General features: G+C 35.9%; 1 protein-coding gene across 1 annotated transcript in view; it reads right to left on the minus strand.

Annotated features, from left to right (window-relative positions):
• Nucleotides 1-19,713, minus strand: part of LOC110655113 (rRNA biogenesis protein RRP5) — a 44,715-nt gene that overhangs the window by 4,738 nt on the left and 20,264 nt on the right. The window contains exons 18-30 of the mRNA XM_021811296.2: nt 13,546-13,652; nt 13,318-13,398; nt 12,882-12,956; nt 12,697-12,798; nt 12,319-12,487; nt 12,089-12,237; nt 11,332-11,415; nt 11,151-11,251; nt 10,199-10,352; nt 9,934-10,008; nt 9,656-9,803; nt 5,776-6,421; nt 5,005-5,065 (exon numbers count right to left, since the gene is read on the minus strand). Coding sequence (XP_021666988.2) covers nt 5,005-5,065; nt 5,776-6,421; nt 9,656-9,803; nt 9,934-10,008; nt 10,199-10,352; nt 11,151-11,251; nt 11,332-11,415; nt 12,089-12,237; nt 12,319-12,487; nt 12,697-12,798; nt 12,882-12,956; nt 13,318-13,398; nt 13,546-13,652 — 1,952 coding nt within the window. The remainder of the gene's footprint in view (nt 1-5,004; nt 5,066-5,775; nt 6,422-9,655; nt 9,804-9,933; nt 10,009-10,198; nt 10,353-11,150; nt 11,252-11,331; nt 11,416-12,088; nt 12,238-12,318; nt 12,488-12,696; nt 12,799-12,881; nt 12,957-13,317; nt 13,399-13,545; nt 13,653-19,713) is intronic.

A 19,713-nucleotide genomic window follows, 5' to 3' on the forward strand; every position in this document is an offset into this window, starting at 1 on the left:
TGCTACCTGAAAGTGAGGTTACTCCTTCCCCCAACTCAATTCCCTTGCCATCTGCGCCTGCGTCTTCTAGTGATGGTTCTATATGTTGCCCAAAAGAATTCCAAAATTTGGATCAAACTCTTCTTGCAGGTCGTCGTATTGAACTTCCACTTTTTGATGGTACTGATCCTTTGGGTTGGCTCACTAGGGCTGAACAATTCTTTGAGTTAAATGGTACTCGATCAGAGCACAAGATCCATTTGGCCGTTATATGCATGGATGGCAATACTGTTCATTGGCTTCGCTGGCTTCGTCAACGACTTCCAACACTGACATGGGAGCAATTTTCAATGGAGCTATTGAATCGTTATGGGTCTGATGGTATTACCAGTCCTTATGAACGGATGGCCGCGGTCAAACAGACTGGTTCCGTCGATGCATACATTGATGATTTTGTGGCCAGAGCGGTGCAGGTCCCTCACTTTACAGATCCCCATTATTTGGGTTATTTTTTGAATGGTCTTCGTGACGACATCCGGGCTCAATTACGCAGTCATGAAACTACAGATCTATCACACACCATGACTCTTGCTCGAGAGGTTGAGCATACTCTCCAAATCTCGTCGGCATTTTCAGAACCTCGACGTACTTCCTCTCCTTTGGGGAAGATGGCTAATTCTTTTGGATATGGCTCTAAGTCATTCTTGAGCTCAGGTGCAAAATATCAAGCCCATTTTACTCCTACCCAATCTTTTTCTTCGGTCCATAAGCCCACACCTGTGGATAAGCCCCCTGGGTCTAGTCTCCGACCTTCCACTTCTTCTTCACCATCGTCTCTTACACTTAACACCACCATAGAGTCTCAAGGGCAGAAACTATCGCCAATATTCCAATCAGGAACTTCAAGATCTTCGTGCTAAGGGCCTCTGTTTTCGCTGTAAGCTTCCATATTCTCCATTGCACCAATGCCCTAACAAGTCCTTGCGTTTGTTAATTGCTGGCGAAGATGATGACCTATCAAGTATTGGGGATCTGGACTCTGTTGACATTTCTGCTTCTTTATCCGATTATCCAACGGTAATTGAGTCCCATTTCACTCGAATGGACCTTCCTTTGTTTTCGGTGGGAGGCATCAGTCATCCTCGGACTATGAAATTACAGGGCACGGTAGCTAATACTCTAGTCATTGTAATGGTGGATAGTGACGCTAGCCACTATTTTGTTTCTGAAAAATTAGTTACCACTTTACAGTTGCAAACTCGGTTGACTTCTCCTTTTGTGGTGCGATTGGGGGATGGGCATTGTGAAACTTCTTCTGGGCTTTGTAAGGCTCTCTCTATTATTCTAAGTGATTTTTCTATCTCCACTGACTGCTATATATTTCCTTTGGGAGGCGTCGACATCATTTTGGGTATTTCTTGGTTGGAAACGTTAGGTGATGTTTGTGTTAATTGGCAGAAAATGTCTATGAAATTTTCACAGGGAGGATGCGAAATTACTCTCACTGGGGATCCGTCTCTGATCCACTCCCCCGTTTCACTCCATTCTCTTATTAAAATGGCAGATGTTGAATACGGTATTTTGCTTTTAAATTGCTCTTCTTTGATGCCTACATCTAAGGAATTTTTTCGATTTCTCTCCTCTTCTCAAACTGATCAACTTAATGCATTATTGGCCAGGTATTCTTTTGTGTTTACTGAATCTAGTACTTTACCACCTTCTCAGGTAACTGACCATGGTATTCCATTACAAGCTGGGGTTGGTCCAATTTCAGTCAAACCTTACCGTTATGGCCACTATCAGAAGGATGAGATAGAACGATTGATTTCAGAAATGTTAGCAGTCGGTATTATACGCCCCAGCACTAGCCCGTTTTCTAGTCCGGTCTTACTTGTTCTGAAAAAAGATGGGAGTTGGAGGTTTTGTGTAGACTATCGCAAATTGAACAAAGCCACGGTTCCTGATAAGTACCCTATTCCGGTGATTCAGGAGTTGCTTGATGAATTACATGGGGCAACTTATTTTTCCAAAATTGACCTGCATTCAGGCTACCATCAGATTCGGGTCAAGACTGAGGACATTCCCAAAACGGCTTTTCGAACGCATTCTGGCCACTACGAGTTCCTTGTTATGCCATTCGGATTAACCAATGCCCCTGCCGCCTTTCAAGCCACTATGAATGATATATTTCGCCCGTTTTTGAGACACTTTGTGCTGGTTTTTTTTTATGATATTCTTATTTACAGTAAAACATGGTTAGATCATTTGCATCATTTGGACATAGTTCTTCAGACCCTACAACAACACTAGTTTCATGTCAATAAAAAGAAATGTGCAATGGGCCATCGTACCATTGAATATTTAGGGCATATCATTTCTCCCAAGGGTGTCGCAATGGATCCTAAAAAGATTTCTGTTATACTTCAATGGCCCATTCCTATATCAGTTCGAGGTGTTCGAGGTTTTCTTGGTCTTACAGGCTATTACCGTCGGTTTATTAATGGGTATGGCGAAATTGCTCAACCCCTTACTTCATTGACTACTAAAGCAGCTCAACATCACTTTCAATGGAATTCTCAAGCTCACATTGCTTTTGAGAAGCTCAAGATAGCCATTGTCTCTGCTCCAGTTTTGGTGATGCCCAATTTTCAACAACAATTTGAAATCGAATGTGATGCATCGTGTAACGGTATTGGGGCCGTTCTTATGCAGGGCGGTCACCCTGTTGCCTATTTTATTCGTGCTCTTTCTTCCCACACTTTATCTAATTCGGCTTATGAGAAGGAATTAATGGCCCTAGTGTTGGCTATTCGGCATTGGAGACCCTATTTGTTAGGCCAGAAATTTATTGTTAAAACAGACCAACGAATCTTGAAACATATCTTGGAGCAGCACATTATCACCCCTGCCCAACAATGTTGGGTTTCTAAGTTATTGGGGTTTCAATTTGAGGTGCATTATAAACCTAGCAAATTGAATTCTGTTGCTGATGCTTTATCTCGTCGAGGTGATTTTGATAATATGCAATTAGCTACTATAAGTCAACCTCACTGGCTCAATTTAGATGTTGTATCTCATGCCGTACAACAAGATCTAGACCTACAACCCATTATTGCAGCTTTACGACATGATGCTCATTCTAGGCCCTCATATTCTCTCATCCAGCAGCCTTTATTTATAGAGGCCATTTGGTCATTCCATCAACCTCTTCTTGGGTGCACCGTCTTATTTCAGAGTTTCATTCCACCCCTATTGGAGGTCATTTTGGGACATTCCGAACATATAGAAGGTTGGCTACAGGGTTATACTGGCGTGGGATGATGAAATCAGTCCAACAATTTGTTGCTTCTTGTCTTATTTGTCAACAACACAAGTATGAGACTCTCTCTCCTGCTGGCCTCTTACATCCTCTTCCTATTCCAACAAATATCTAGGCAGATATCTCTTTGGATTTTATTACTGGATTGCCAAAATCTCAAGGCGTGGACTGTATATTAGTTGTGGTTGATCGACTTTCTAAATACGGCCACTTCCTCCCTCTGCGGCATCCTTTTACAGCTGCTACTGTTACTAATCTTTTTGTTCAAGAAATCATCAAGCTCCATGGTGTTCCTCATTCTATTGTCAGTGATTGCGATCCGGTGTTTGTTAGTAATTTTTGGACTGAAATTTTCAGATTGATGGGTACCCAGTTACGAATGAGTTCTGCCTATCATCCGCAGACTGATGGTCAGACTGAAGTCTTAAATCGGAGTGTGGAACAATATGTTCGGTGTTTTGCTTCTGAACAACCCAAAGGTTGGGTTAAATGGCTTCATTGGGCTGAGTATTGGTATAATACTAGTTTTCAAGGGCTGCAAAGCTCACTCCCTTTCAGATTGTATATGGTAAACCTCCTCCCTCACTCATTCAGTATTTGCCAGGAGAAACAAGGGTGGAAGCTATTTCTCATGCTTTGATGGATAGAGATGAGATACTTAGGCAATTGAGATACAATTTACAGCAAGTACAAGTTATGATGGTGTAGCACGCTAATAAAAAACGTCGTGATCTTGAGTTTCATGTAGGCGAAACCGTTTTCTTGAAATTACGGCCTTATAGGCAGCAAACAGTGCATTCTTGCATCAGTCCAAAACTTGCTGCAAGATTTTATGGGCCTTTTCGTATTACAGCTCGCATTGGGCCTGTTGCTTACCGTTTACAACTACCTGCTACTGCTAGAATTCATCCTATTTTTCATGTATCTCAATTGAAACGAGTAATGGGAGATCATCCTGTAGTAACAGACCTCCCTGCTACACTGGCTGTTGATGAACCTATTCCTACTCTTCCTGAAACTATTTTGGCTCATAGGGACTTTGTTCAAAATGGCACTACAGTTCACCAAGTATTGGTTCGTTGGCAAGGACATCCTATCGAGGAAGCCACTTGGATTGATGTTAGTGATTTTCACGGCCAATTTCCAGATTTCAGCCTTGAGGACAAGGCTGTTTCAGTAGCAGGTGGCAATGATACGCACCAGATGCTGGCTGAAGGAAGAGATAGAGCAAAAAGGGAATGGAAGGTGTATTCTAAAAGACTCAAGGATCAAGAAAATAGGTGGACAGTGGCTGCTCAACAGAATGGGGCGAATATTTAGGAAATACAGCTGGAGTGGTTAACAAATTTGTAAAGGGAGGGAACTCTATATATAGGTTAATAGTAGAATAAAGAGGTGTGGAATTGTAATACTGAATTACCAGCTTTTGTAAGCTCGGTGGGCAGAGAGACTCTGCTAGAGGAAAACATATTCTTGTATTGAGATTGTTTTTCCTGATTAATCAAAATTCCTTCTCTTCTTCTCCATTCTATTTCTTTTTTTCTTTTCTGGAAATTATAATTGGTGAAGAACAGGTCCTTACTCTAACATATTCAGATTAACAGCAAATGGTGTTAATGAGATTAAAAGAACTCCAATTTATATGAAGATCTAAGTCATAAAATCACCCCTATTAGAAAATATGGAGAAAAAAAATTGTCTAGTACCTGTACAACTGTATCAGGGTGAAGATCCTCAATCTTTTCCACACGCTTTGTTAGAGCATCCCTAGAAATCATATCACAGCAATTCAATGACGGAGTTTTTATTTTCTCTCCTTAAAAAAAATTATAAAAAAATAAAATCAGGAAGCCCACACATTGAGCCCTAATAATTCCAAATGTAAGTGACAAAGTGGAATTAAACATATTATTTATTAATGATAGAAAAATCTTAGTAGTTTATAAATAGAATATTTTGTTCAATAATTAAGACCTCAAATGATTTAATGCTGCAGTCAAAAGCATTCACTGTTAAAAACTGAAGGACTTAACCATGAGCTACAAGCTTGAGAGATGGCCTTTACCCAAAAGTAGAAGATGACAAACTGTGAAATATTATGGAGTGTCACCTACATATTCATTATACATCATAAAGCTTCAGTTCCAATCAACATCAAGCTCATTACATGATAGTCCTGACCTTAGTTAAATTCAACATTTCATCATAGCAAATACAGAACCTAGAATCCCAGATGCAATAAAACTGTTATCAACACAATTTCAGCAGTAATTTTTTATAAAACAATGCCTTTTTTATTTTGCAAACCAGCTTTCTTTGCATAAATGAATACAGTGACCAACTTCGCGATTTCACAAAATCATTTGTACCCATAAATGCAACAGCAAGTTTCATCAGTAAGGACATGCCAAATGGGTTAATCCTGATAATTTAAATATGAAAAGGACACAAAAATGATCAGAGATTTTAAGACATACGCATTCTTTGAGAGCTCAGCCGAATTCTGACTAAGCATGCCATCTAAAGAGAAACATAGTGACAGATCAATGTGAACAGTGCCCCTGACAGATTGACTGATCTCCAAGACCTTGCATTTGACAAATTTGCCTTCATGATATCCAGACAATGGGTCAGGCACCCATGTGTCCTGAAGTTCAGTAAAATGAACTCTACCATGTAAGTGGGGACCAATCTGCACAAGTAATCCACCAACATTGGGAAGTATTTTGGAAATTCTGCCACCTACAATATCTCCTTCTTGAATATGAGAAGTAACATTGAAATGTTGAACACCATTTTGTGCATCATCCATGTTTAGAACTTTGCCATCAACATGTCTACTAGATAAAGCACATAGTGGATGCAGCACCAGACGTAACAATGTATTATCTTTTTTGTGACTTAGAACATGGCCTCTAACAGCTTTTCCCACAAAAAACCGTTTCTGGAATTCTTGAAGTTCACTCGGTTCATGTGCACTGTCAAGTACAAAAAGCTGTGCATTTACATGTCGAGATATAGTTAACCAGGCCCATTCATCGTCCACTTTATACACATAACCAGCGACACATTGTCCAGATGAAAATTCACACTTGGACATTTTATCGCCCGACTCACAGAAATCTGCATAGTATAGGATTTCAAAAACCCAAAGGAAAATAAGACTTAGTGGCCATAGTAAACAAGTAAACCATATTTCACAGGTACATTATCTATCACAAAGAAGTAAAACCATGAAAAAAAAATTCTGGTAAGTTAAGAAGAAAAGGTTTGCCAAATCACATACATGAGCAAGCCTTAAGAATACATCAATGAGTAGAATCTTGTATTAATAGATTAGTTTCATCAAACACAAATCATATAGATGGGCAAGCCCAGTGTTCGCCCAAAATGGAACCACGATTCTGATCGCATGTTCCCAAAGGTGATCTGTTTGCTCACTGGAACACCAATGATACTACCAGATTTTTAAGTTGTTTCTTTAATATTAATGCACCTCAAACTACAAAAATCATCTATTTAGTTATATTATTAATTGTAGCTCATATGTACATATATACACATCCAAAAAAGTTATCCAAGTAAACCTACTCCCCTGTACCATGCACCAAAAGGGATCAAAATTCTGATTATTGTCAACAAATTTTCAGTGATTTCATGTGATAGCATAAATGGATGGCCGCAGTATTCAGGGGCATTCTGATATCACTGAAAAATATGAGGGGGGAGAGAGAGAGAGAGAGAGAGAGAGAGAGAGAGAGAGAGAGAGCCTTGACAGGCTTTGGTATGATATTGAAACATGCAATAGAAATCTAGTCCTTGGACTTGGAGATAGAACTAAAAAAAAAATGCATTTAGAACAGGAACAATTACATTATAGATTTTTTAAAGGAGCTCCAAACATGGTTTTAAATAATGGCCATTACATAACATAACAGTCGTTAAATACAGGTTTTGAAGGCTACCATTACCGTTATATGCAGGTGTGACATGAATAATGGCCATTACTCACGTGGAATGCTTTTTATTTTGGAGCTATTGGGAAATCCCACATTGAAAATATATATAGTGAAAGAGCAAAATATAAATAGTTGAGTTATAACATTGAATTTGCTAATCATTTTGATAAGCAGCTCAATCACTTATATATACTCTTATTAAAAATGAATTACTAGGTGATATGCTTAACAATTTCTCCAAGTTTATCAAGAGCAAAGAGGCAGACAACTTATTTCTTTCTAATTTCTAAGTTCCCTCTTCTATTTCTCTCAACTTTCCATCTTTCACCTTCATTTCTTGAGCTAAGATCATCAATTAATGAAGGCTTATTTGAGGTGAAGGAGAGCAATTAATCACACTTATACGTCGATATTTTTCTAAGGGTGAGTTATTTGTTTTTGTTTTTGGTGTTTTTGCTTATTTGTATAAGAAAATTATGGTTTATGTTAGGTTGTTTATAATATTTATAATATGAAGCATTAGTTTGCCCAATCTATATGTTGTCTTTTTTTTTTTTTTTCTAATTTTGAACTATTTCGGAATGACTTTTAATACAATATATAAGTAATTGGAAAATAACATCAAAGAAAGTTGCATAGATATTTCTAGTATCAACATCATCAAGCTAATTATTAGAACTCTTAGAATCAAAATCAAGATAATCAAGAACCTTCTGAACACTCATTTTTGTGATAATAAGGATAGTTCTTTACTATCTACCAATGTTTTCAAACCCAGCCAGGTCATTGAACCGGTGAAGGTAAAGGGTTAAGTATTTAAGATTCAATCGGGGTTGAACCGAGATACCAATATACTATTAAATAAATATTATAAAATTATTAATAATAGTATTTTATAATAGTTAGTAGTTTTATATATTTTATAAATATTTATTAAAATAAATTTAGCTAAATTTTACTATGTAAAAATTTTTTAAAAATAATTTAGATCTTAATTAAGCTTATAATAGTTATTAATTATTTTAAATCAATAAAATATAATTTAAATTAATGAAAGAAATAATTATATAGCAATTAAGTTGATTATTTTATATATACATGCTAAACAATGCTCATTAATGGCATAGAAGAGATGGTCTTTGATCACAAAAGGCAATCCTTAGGTTTTGGGTTCGATACCCAGCGCCCACACCTCATATTTTTTTTAACTGAAGTGCTGGAAAACTGGACCATACCCAGTCGGTCAACCGGTTCACCAATTACCCAACCGGTTCTATTGAAATTAGAATTTGTAAGTGAACCGAACCGGACCAAGCTTTGGTTTCTGGTTAAACTGGTCCGACCAGGCGGTCTGGTCCCGTTTATAAAAAAATGCCATCCACATAGTTATTTTAGTTTTAAATTGATTAATGACAATGATATCTAAAAATGATGGATTTAGTATTTTTATTCGATATATTTATGCTTTTTTTTAGTTGTGTATCTTAGTTTTACTTACATCTTTAAATATCTATTCATTCCATAAACTTTGCATATTTTTTATAAAAAAAAATATGCGTAGCGATAGACAGTTACCATTACGGCCTGTTTCCGCTACCCGCAAACACAGCTACGATTGCGATTTAAATCCATGCCTTGGATGTGGTGGCAGCTGTCTATTTTTCTCTGACGGGTAGAATTGGCCTCTTCAGATTGCATTGAATCAAAGATGAAGAAAGGATAGTTAAAATGTTTATATATATATATATATATTTGGGTCTTGTTCCTGGTTAGAAATATGGTGAAATTACTTATCTGTTCACTTGGGATTCCAGCTACAAAGAAACATGTTTACTTTTCAAAATCAATTATACATGCATGCAAGAGCAACAACAAGTGATAAATTCTACAAACGCAGATATGGTAAGGAAAATCATGCAAAAAAAAAAAAAATCCCCTGGGGTTGGGCCAGGTGGAGGGGGTTTACACAAGCGAAACACAAAAGATTTCAACATGACACATTATTTTCCCATCAATGAGAGAACCCAAGCACCAACTTGAAATCCATGGGAAACTAAAGGAGGGGTAACTTAGAGCAACAAGTTAAAATGGTTGTTCATGTATAACTTCTCAATTACTTTGGAACACCGATGCAGGTTAAGAAAATTATGACTGAAAGCCCGATAGCATGCAACTCAAGAAAGTGTTGTACACTTGTACCAGGGACTAGGAATGATGTGTGGACCACAAGTCAAAGGAAATTACGCCCTTGAGGCAAAAATGACCAATAACCGAAAACACCAACAATTTTGAACCATGTTTAGACATGTGAAGGGATTTCAAAAACAAGTAATATAAATTTGGTTTGCTTAAGTTCAAATTAGAAAGCAAAGAAAGTTCCACCATATTAATATTCTACCTGTAAGAATTTTTGGTTTAATAGATAGCTCCCAGAGCTTCATTTTTTTATTATCTCCTTTACTAGCTTTAGCAACAATCCTTGCAGTAACTGTTTGACCGATTCTGAAGTTAGCAAATGGATCATCCAAAATAGAATCATCATTGACCTGTCGTTCGATTAATAGAAATTAAATCCAACCCAACAATAAAAAAACCATCAAACCAACAAGCAAATGAAGGTTGTTCACATAAAAGCACAAATAACAATATCCAAATCAACTTATTTAAAGAATTCACCTCAGTTATATGAATCCTCCCACGGAAACCAATACCAAATTTCAATCTCATTTCAAGAGGCTTTTTTTCAGTAATCTGAAAAGCAATAACATGAAATAACAACAAAAGTAGTACAATTTGTCAGTACAAAAAGTAAATAAATACATAATACTAATAAACCTGATCAGGCATATAAAAAAGAATTAAAACTTTCATTATGCAATGCTGTAACAATTTGTTCACAAATATGTAAAGAAAGCATTCAGTAAATACCGAAGTTCACTACCTCTGCTTGAACGAGGGATCCCACATTATAGCTAGACTTCTTTTTTGCCTTCTTTGAACTGGATGTCTCAGTTGGGTCACTAATTGATTTCAGAAGCAAAAGCAACCTCCCTGCAGTTGAAGGGCTTGGGAGTGCCATAACAGTTGCAATCACACTGCACAAAGCAAATCATTATAAGTTGGACTGAACAGTGATACCTCGATCGGAATAATGAACAGATATTAAGCTACATAAAGCAATAGCATACATAACAAAATTTCAATATAAACTAGCAAAAGTTGAGGTAAAGACAAATAGGTAGAGAAATCTCACAGAAAATGAGCATGTTTTACAGTCTGTTGGATGGGAACAAATGGAAGTTAAGGCAGTTACCATCTGATTGCTTCGCTAGAGGGTGAAGAAAAAAAGAAGGATAAAGAGGGTCAAAACCTTCCACTCATTTAGTTAAGCAATGAAGGCTAAAGAAGGGATAGGAATGGGTAAAGCTATTAAAGTACCAAGAGACAAAAGTAACGTTGTCTTTGGAATTGCAATTGAAAAAAAAAAATTATAAACCACCCATCCCCTCAACCCTTATCCATCTCTCCCCAAATTATAAGAAAATGTATCCTGACGGAATGAAAGTAAATGGAGTATCTTCCATTTTTCTTTGCTCTTTAAAAGAAACTCTCAAACAGGTTTCTTCACTCTTTAAAAGAAACTCTCAAACAGCAGGGTTAAAAGATTTTCTTCCTCTCCATTGTCCACCCCTGTATATCTCTCACCAAAGCCAACATAGTGTTGAACCCCACTTAGCAACTAATTTTAGTCAAGCTGGAAAGAAGTATTTTGTATCTGTACAGTTTAGCATAATTTACCAATTCACACGTCTATACAACAAATAAGGGGGAAAAACGAGTAAAGGAATTAGAGATAATAATTGTAAAAGATTAATCATCTAAAACACATCCACCTCTGTCCATTAAAAAATTGTTTCTGTGGGAGCTTCTGTATGTTGTAGTCTGATACCGATGCATATCCTATAGCATAGTTATGCTCAGGAATTGAAAGAACCTGCTTTCAGCAGAGCAGATCAGTATGAAGATATGTATGAATCATTTGCAGCAATCTATTACCAGAAAGGAAATACTTACCAAGTAGTTTTCTTTCACAATCTCCACAACAGCATTTACTGTCTGGTGTACCTCCAAGCTCTTAGACACTTCTCTTTTCCGTTTCTGGGATCAAGAATGGTGTAAATTAGGCCCAAACAATAGAAGCACCAAAAAAGAAGAAAATATTCCCAGAATTTACATTTGGCAGGGAGGAAACAACACATAAACCAGCCACAATGGCAAATTGATAATTGAAGTGCTAAGAACATAGGATGTGCATAGCTTACAAAATATTTATTTATTGCTGACGAATAAATTGTTCTCCTTTTTCACATGCTTTTTCCTAGGAAGTGTTAAAAAATTTTTGTTTGTATCACCTGTTTTCTGGGTAGTACAGGAACATACAATAATGCTTTTACTTTCTTAGTACACATTTATTTTAGGATAGTATTTGAATACTTTTTTTAAGTAATTTTATCCTACATACACTCAGAAAGTTAAACTTATGACCTCCTCAGAAAGTTACTTAGAATAAAGGAAGTTGAGTGGTCAAAATGAAATTTTAAACCCTGACTGTACTTGTGAATAATTAACAAATATGTTTCACCTGCTTCCAGGAAAGTCAATTTCCTGAGCCTACTTCTCACCAAACAGAGAAGGCCACAATATCAATCTTTAAAACTTCCTTCTATTCTTCTTCATTTTTTCTCTTTCACTTCTTTTTTTTGGCTCTTATCTTATCAGAAAGCCAATACACAGAAATAAAACAAGTGAAAGACAAGATTCAAGGATTAACCTTTTTGTTAGTCTGGCTGTTAGAACTCTTAACCCTCGATTTATCAAGAAACTCTGGCTTTAGAGATAAATCAACAAGGTGTTCAGTCTTGGCAACATCAAGAACCGCGGCTTGAACAGTAGAGCCTATTTCCACTTTTGTTCCGCCTACTGTAGCAATCATAACGCATAGATATTAGCAGTCGAAAGGCAATTCCAAAAGTCAATAAAATATACCAAAAAAAGTATTACATTGATAAAGTGTAATAAAACCAAGGACATCATTATAGTTATCAAAGCTGACGACAATTCCAACTTCCTTAGACTCCTGAACTTTTGTCTCAATGACACTGCCAATTTTAAATCCTTCAACCCACTTTAAATCAGGCCCTTTGGAGTCTGAATATTGTAGCTCAGCAATCTGGCAAAGATGATAATAGAAAAAAAGAGAAGTAGGAGATCAGTATAACTTAGACAGTAAGGCAGAAGATGGAAACAAGGGGCATGTTATATTTTTATGTGATAATCAAAGATCAACAGAATCAATAAAGAAAATGACATTTCAGCCTTAAAATTGCATAAAGATATAGTATAAAAAATAATTAAGCAAATACAGCACACTAACTTTACCTTCTCCTCTAGTTGAAAATATCCTTGAAGAAAGGATGCATCTGTAGATGAACAGCCTGATTGCTTCAGAGACACTGTTATTCTATTTTTTTCACTATTTACCTGGAAATGATAGTAATAAAATAATCACTAAAAGCTCAAAAAGGCATAGTTTAGGAAACTTTAGTCTCAGCTAGTTTACTGACATCAATTATGTTGCTACGAATGGATTGTCCAAGATAAAAGGCTTCTGCAAGCTGAGCTCTTTGGTCATCCATTGCCTGCAAAATGACAATTAGACAGATTGGAATAAGCCAAATATCTCCTTTTTGCAAACAGTATAACATTGTTCTGTCCCATTAAGTTTCCAGCTTTAAACTACATAGACCTTCTGGCATTAACAAGTCCAACATATAAGCAGTGCATTGTTTGCTTGTTTTGTGTTTGTGCATTTATTCATTTATTGCAATACACAACATTTGGTTCACACCATTAGAGATATAAAACTTATTATTGGAGCTTCACCAAAAAGTTTGAACCAATAGGAATGGTTCTTTAAAATATGATCTACTAAATTTATCATTTCTTGCTCAAAATGTTAGAACATAATTATTAATGATAAAAAATTTAAAAAAAAATTACCTTGCTTCGAGGGGAGAAACCAGTCAAGCGACCAAGAAATCGAACAAAACAGCCAGTTTCAATTAAGTTACAAATGTACCCCTGATCCACAACACAATAAATCCATAAACATAAAGCAGTAAAAGTCAATTGCATTGTTAATGGAAACATTCAAAACCACATCAACACATAAGATATATCTACAAACAAGACTAGAATAATTACAAGAGAGTAACCTGTAATACTCACATGGACTATTGACTGAGGATGAATCTGACTAAGATCTGAAGGAAGATGCTGAGCGGACTTGACAAGAGAATATTTCGCAGAAAGAATCAAATTGTTGCTCTCGATATCTATTGCAATGCATCAACATATTCCAAAATAATTAATTGATATATCATACTTAGTGTAAACAATCTTGCACACAGCAACAGAAAAAAAATGAAAAGGGGGACAGGGATCACGGGGCAAATCAGGCCTTTACATTTTGGTAGCTTCAAATTCACAAAGCACCACAACAGTGGCATGGTGCTTCATGATGCTCACATAGAACATACAGGTTTGTACAACAGGGCAGGAATTTTAGGGATTTTGCTCCTTTTGCACTGATTAGTATTATAGCAAACCTAATTTATTCAAGTGCAAATAACAAAGAACAACAAAATAGGGGGGAAAAACCATACAAATTTACAAGGTTAATGAATAGCATAGATCCACGGGTGAAGGAGAGCAAAAAAAACAAAATCTCTCAAAACCTAAACCTCTGTACACCCAGTCTTTCAAGTTAAAATTTAAAAAAATAAAAAAAGAGGGTACAGAGATAATTAGACTAAAAAACCTTGTGAAAGTACATATATGCATGAAAAATGAATCATACCAGATTTCCTAATGATAGAGTGATTTGGGTTGACAGGTCCACATCAAGCTCCAAAATGTTTCAGATTGAGTCAACTATCAGATTCAATTAAAGAATCTGTCGTATATGCATAATAATTGGATTTCATAAAGATCAAAATACAATTCTACCAGCATGTCTCCAAACTTTTTAAGGTTGGACCACATATTGGATCCAGTTCAAAGATTTCAAGGCACACAACAATTTGGTTTTGAATACATATCAACATAAAATCCCTGAACGTGAAGACAGCTGTCCAGCTTACAGTACATTATTAGAGAATCAAATGTATGCACTGTGATGAGGACAATTAAGCCAAGAAAATTCAAATTTAAAGACTCAGGAAACAGAGTTATGGTCCAAATGTCATATAGGGCTTATGTAGGACATTACTAACTATTTTCTGGTCCTTAAAGTCTCTTTTATGTGTGTGTGTGGGCGTGCCACTGATTTAAAATTTTACAATTTTGTCTCATGCATTTTTGTAATCTCCGCATTAATGGTCTAGATGTCATTAATAGCCCACTATTTGTTTAGGAGAACATTTTTTTTAGTTTTCTTAGGGGGTCCAAATCCTCAGAGGATTATCAACAGTTTTTCGAGTCCAATGTTTTAAAGGTTTACAGTTACTTTGAGTCTATATATACTCATGCTTTGTAATGCTTACTATTCAGTTTGCGACCAATAAAAGTCCCAGCAGTTATAAGCTTCATTGGATTGTGCGATGCAATTCAACACTAGGTGTAGATGTCTACGGGAACCCTGATATGATGCCCAAGTGATGCTGAATAAGAAGTTGGAACTTCGGAATTATATTCATTGTAGAACCAAGAAATTTAGAATTCTATTAGGCTTAGAATTTATGATTTATAAACTCTAAAGGACTTATAAGTGTATGTGTAGAACCTTCTATATTTTTCTTTTATTTTTAACTGCAAACAGACCTGAAAACCAGCAATTAATTACATATTTCAGCCATCCATCATTTTATTTTTAAGAGAAGAAATGTTTTATTTTGAGAGAATGGGAGTTAATACACTGTGCAGGACAAGAAATCTTCCTAAAAACTCCAGAGAAAATTACAAACAAGAACATGAAAACAAGCTAAAAAAAAAAGGCAATGAACTCCAATCAAGTAGGATGCCCTACAAGTCCCAAAAGTATGGGGGCCACATTGAAGCCAAAAATGCCGCTATGCCCCATAAACTAATTAAAAAGAAAAGCTCTACTTTGAGCCAGCCACCCAAAGTTAGCCTTAGCTGTTTATTTGAGATTCTACCCCTTCCCAGCCTTTAAATTGACTCAAACCAGACCTAGAAGACAAAACCTGTAAAGTTGTCTTGACCCACTAAGCAAGAATATGCACATACAATTCTTGCAATCTTTTGATGTAAACTCCTCAACCATAGCTTGACCACAAAAATGTGTTAAAACCAGTTTTTTTTTTTTTTTGGAGAAATATTGAGCATGAGCATAGAGGGTGGCTTTTGTGTAATGGTAAAGTTATTCCAATTGTGACCAAGAGGTCACGGGTTTGAGCAACAAAAACATCATCTCTACAAAGTGATTAAGTCAAATTATATAGACATTTAAGGTTAACATTCATTGCATTTTGTTGGCATTTAGTCTCCTTTCATGTTTCTTTCATGTTTATTTTTATGTGTTTTCATTATTATTTTAGAAAACATGTTAATCCAACTCAATTCATTGATTTTTATATTTTATCAGGTGTTTTTATGTGGTTCTAGAATCAAAGACGAGTTTGGAAGAGATTTAGAGGTCAAAACGTGAAGAATACAGGGCCAGAAGCATTACACGGGCCGTGTAACCTGCCCCGTGTAACTTCCTGGACCCCGTGCAACTTTCTGGACTGAAGAAAACTTGAGAAACAAAGTGGAAGAAAGTTACACGGGGCGTGTATCACTACACGGCCCATATAAAGTACCCTGACAACAATTTTGATGGGGTTTTCTTGCTTACAACCCGACCCGGATAGACTCCTAATGCTTCTAGGACTCTGAAATTAGGGTTTTTACACCAGATATAAATATAACAAGTCAAGAATTGAAAGAAGGAGAAAAAGAATTTACATTCAAGGATGCACATCAACTTCAAGAGAGGCATGGGAGAAACAAGATCTGCAAGATTGCCAGAAGGGATTTTCAGCTGAAATTCCGAAAGTCCAAGGCTGCAACTCTCCTTTTGGGTTCTTTCACTCTATTTTCTTCTGATGTCTTCTCTTTATCTTTTTATAAACTTGATTGTAAAACTCACCATGTGTGAGCAGTTTCTTTGATCTAGGGTTAAGGATGTAGCGCTCTCAATTTAATTATGGATCTGATTTTATTTTATTTAATATATTGGGGGTTTTGTCCTTTGATTCAATCTCGTGTTCTTAATGCATGCTATATGTTGGTACCCACCTAGCTATGATCTAAGATACTAATTAAAGAACTGAAAGGTGAAGATTAGTATTAGAAAATCAAGATTTTGAACCTAGGAAATCTGACCTAGAGATAGGCTAATAACCTTTATAGAGTTCCAAAATTAATCATAGATCTCAAAGGATGTTGATTAGGACTAATCACCAATGAAAGTAGGGTTTTGCTATAATTGAAATACAATTTAGATACCTTGAGAGAAGATCTAGGATACTTTAGGATTAATTTCCATCAAAATAATAATCTCCCATTTATTGAATGAATTAGATTAATTCAATAATTGATTGAAGTGTGAACCCCTAACTCTGGATTGTTTTCATCCATTGGTATTTTAGATAATTGTTTTAGACTTTATTTCTTTTAGTTTAGATTTAATTATTATTTCTCCATAACTCAATCGTCTAGATAATTAAAATCACTATAATTTGATACTCAACACGGTCCTCGTGAGAACGATACTCTACTCATCACTTCATTACTTGTTAGCGATCCGTGCACTTGCGGTGGTTGTAAAACCAGCAAACAAGTTTTTGGCGCCGTTGCCGGTGACCGGTGCTTGATATCAAGCGATTAGCGATTTGATTATTCTAGACATTCTTATTTCTTTTATAGTTTATTTCTTGTCTAATTTTATTTTTACTTGTTTTTCTTGTGAGGTACATTGAGATGTTTTATCAACAGGTTTTCACAAGTTTTATTCAACAATACAATGAACCATTTTACAATGCTTGGAGAAGATTCAATAAATTGGTAGAGCAATGTGCCAATCATAGTCTTTCAAATTATGAACTCACTCTAAATTTCTACAATGGTCTGGATGAAGTGACAAGGAATTGGATAGATTATGGAGCTTGGGCTATCGGTGATCATGTTCTTCAAAGAAACCATGAGAATGCCATTCACTTGTTGAATGACATGGTAGATTTTGATTACCATTGACATTGGGATCCTTCACTGTAAAGTTGGAGCCACCAATACCCTCTCCCCCAACACACCTATCAATCTAATATTTCACACCAACCATTCGAGCTGTAATTAGAGAATAGAGTGGGACTTGAAGAGGCAGTATCTCCATTGAAAAATTTTGACAATCTAATGGTAAACAATGAGCTATCACTTTATGAGGAGGAATCAAATCAACAAAGTTGGGAAAATGAAGAAGCTTCATGGGAATTTGAACCTATAGAAGAAGTTGAGCTTCAAGAACAAAATTCCTTTGAAGATGACTTACCATTAGAGTTCTCACAAGAGCAGAAGTTACTTGAAGAAGAAATTGAACCTAAAGTTGAAGAAAACAACTCCTTTATTATTAGTGGGTCATTGGAAGAGTGCTTACATGAAGACAAATCAGAGATTAAGGTGGTAGATGAAGAAATTAATGAGACTATCAATTTAAGTTCATTAATGATGCTTACACATACACCACCAGAAGACCCTTTTCCATCATGGATACCTCCTACATCATCATATGTCCTCCATGAGCTAAAACAGTCCTCATCCCAAGCATATCATTCCAAGCCATGCGTTGTTCGTGCTATGTGCAATTTTGTTTCAGATCTTGCCAATCTTGAGGGTACCACAAATCAAGACCCATATGTGGTATTACATGACAACTACTATGGGCGAAAGCCACTTTTTGATTAGCAATTTTAAAAGGGGTCAAGCTAATGACCTTAAATTAGCACTTTTTGGAAGGCAACTCAAGTTTTAAATTTAATCTTTGCATTTGTCTATTTCTTATATTTTATCACCCTCCCAAACTTGTTTTGATATTTGTTTACTTTGTCGCTTCAAGAAGCACTTGAAGGGAGCGATGGAGATCAAACTCACAAATCTTCAAGGGAAAGCGAGCTTTAAGGGAGAGTATTCTATATCCATTAGCTTTTCCTTGTTATTACATTTATGATGTTGCTGTTGACCTGATTATGATATCTTGATGACATTGAGGACAATGTCAAATTTGAGTTTGGAGGTGCATTTCATGCATTGCATTCATATATTGCATTTCATTCTGCATCACCTTATTATGTCTATATCATATTTGTGTGTCAAAAATCCAGAAAATTTTTAAAAATTTTAAAAATTCTGAACTTTTTCAAAAGGTTTTTAACTTAAAATTATAACTAAAAACTTGATGAGCTAATGATTGAACTCTCTGAGAAAGAGGAATGAATGTAACTGAATGGGCGAAAAGGCTTTAATATGTTGTTTGTGAAAAACTAAATCACCTAAATGGAATTAAACTAGTTAAACCTCTTCATAGCCATTAATCTGTCATATTGAACTGGCAAAATTAGGAGAAAACTTTTGAAGTACAAGCAAAACTAAAAATGCCTCACCAGCTCTAGAACATGTCTCTTGGACCTATCGAGGCGAAATCCCAGCATACGCTTGATGATGAAATTATCAAGGCATTCTTTGATATAGCTTCACTAAGCCTTAGCCACTCCTAATTAAAATATATATCCCTTGCAGCCAACTTGAAACCTATATTTATCCCTTAGAATTTATTATTTACCTATATTAATTACCTATCTCCTAGCCTAAACACCTACCATACCCTTTTGAGGAAGCTAAATGCACAAGTAAAAAGTATATTAGGTGCAAAAAAAAAAAATGGAGAGAGGATGTCGAACTCAAGAAAGAGTGCAAGTGTGCAATTAAAATCAAATAAAAATTTGTTTTTCCAACCCAGCAAAAACAATGAGTTTGGGAGAGAGGACAAAAGGGACCAAAAAAAAAGGAAGAAGAAGAAGATGTCCCAAGATAAGTATCACAGAAGCATGCTTGGCACTACAAAAACCAAAAGCCCCTCCTCTCCATACAAAATCAGTAAAAATAAACTTAGTATACTTGGTAGTTTATGCATAAATGTTATCCTTATATTTGCATTCCCTATAAACCTTTCATTGACAACCAAGTCATTATCCCTTTAGCCCTATTACAACCCTTTTAAAGACCTTTTGATTTTTTTGAAAAGTGTATGCTACATTAGCGGAAATAGAAAATTGAGATATGCCTATGGAGTTGGAATTGAGTCACTTCATCACAGTTATCCACAATAGAGGCAACAATTTA

Source organism: Hevea brasiliensis, chromosome 3 (assembly GCF_030052815.1).
Source record: "Hevea brasiliensis isolate MT/VB/25A 57/8 chromosome 3, ASM3005281v1, whole genome shotgun sequence".
Classification (NCBI taxonomy): domain Eukaryota; kingdom Viridiplantae; phylum Streptophyta; class Magnoliopsida; order Malpighiales; family Euphorbiaceae; genus Hevea; species Hevea brasiliensis.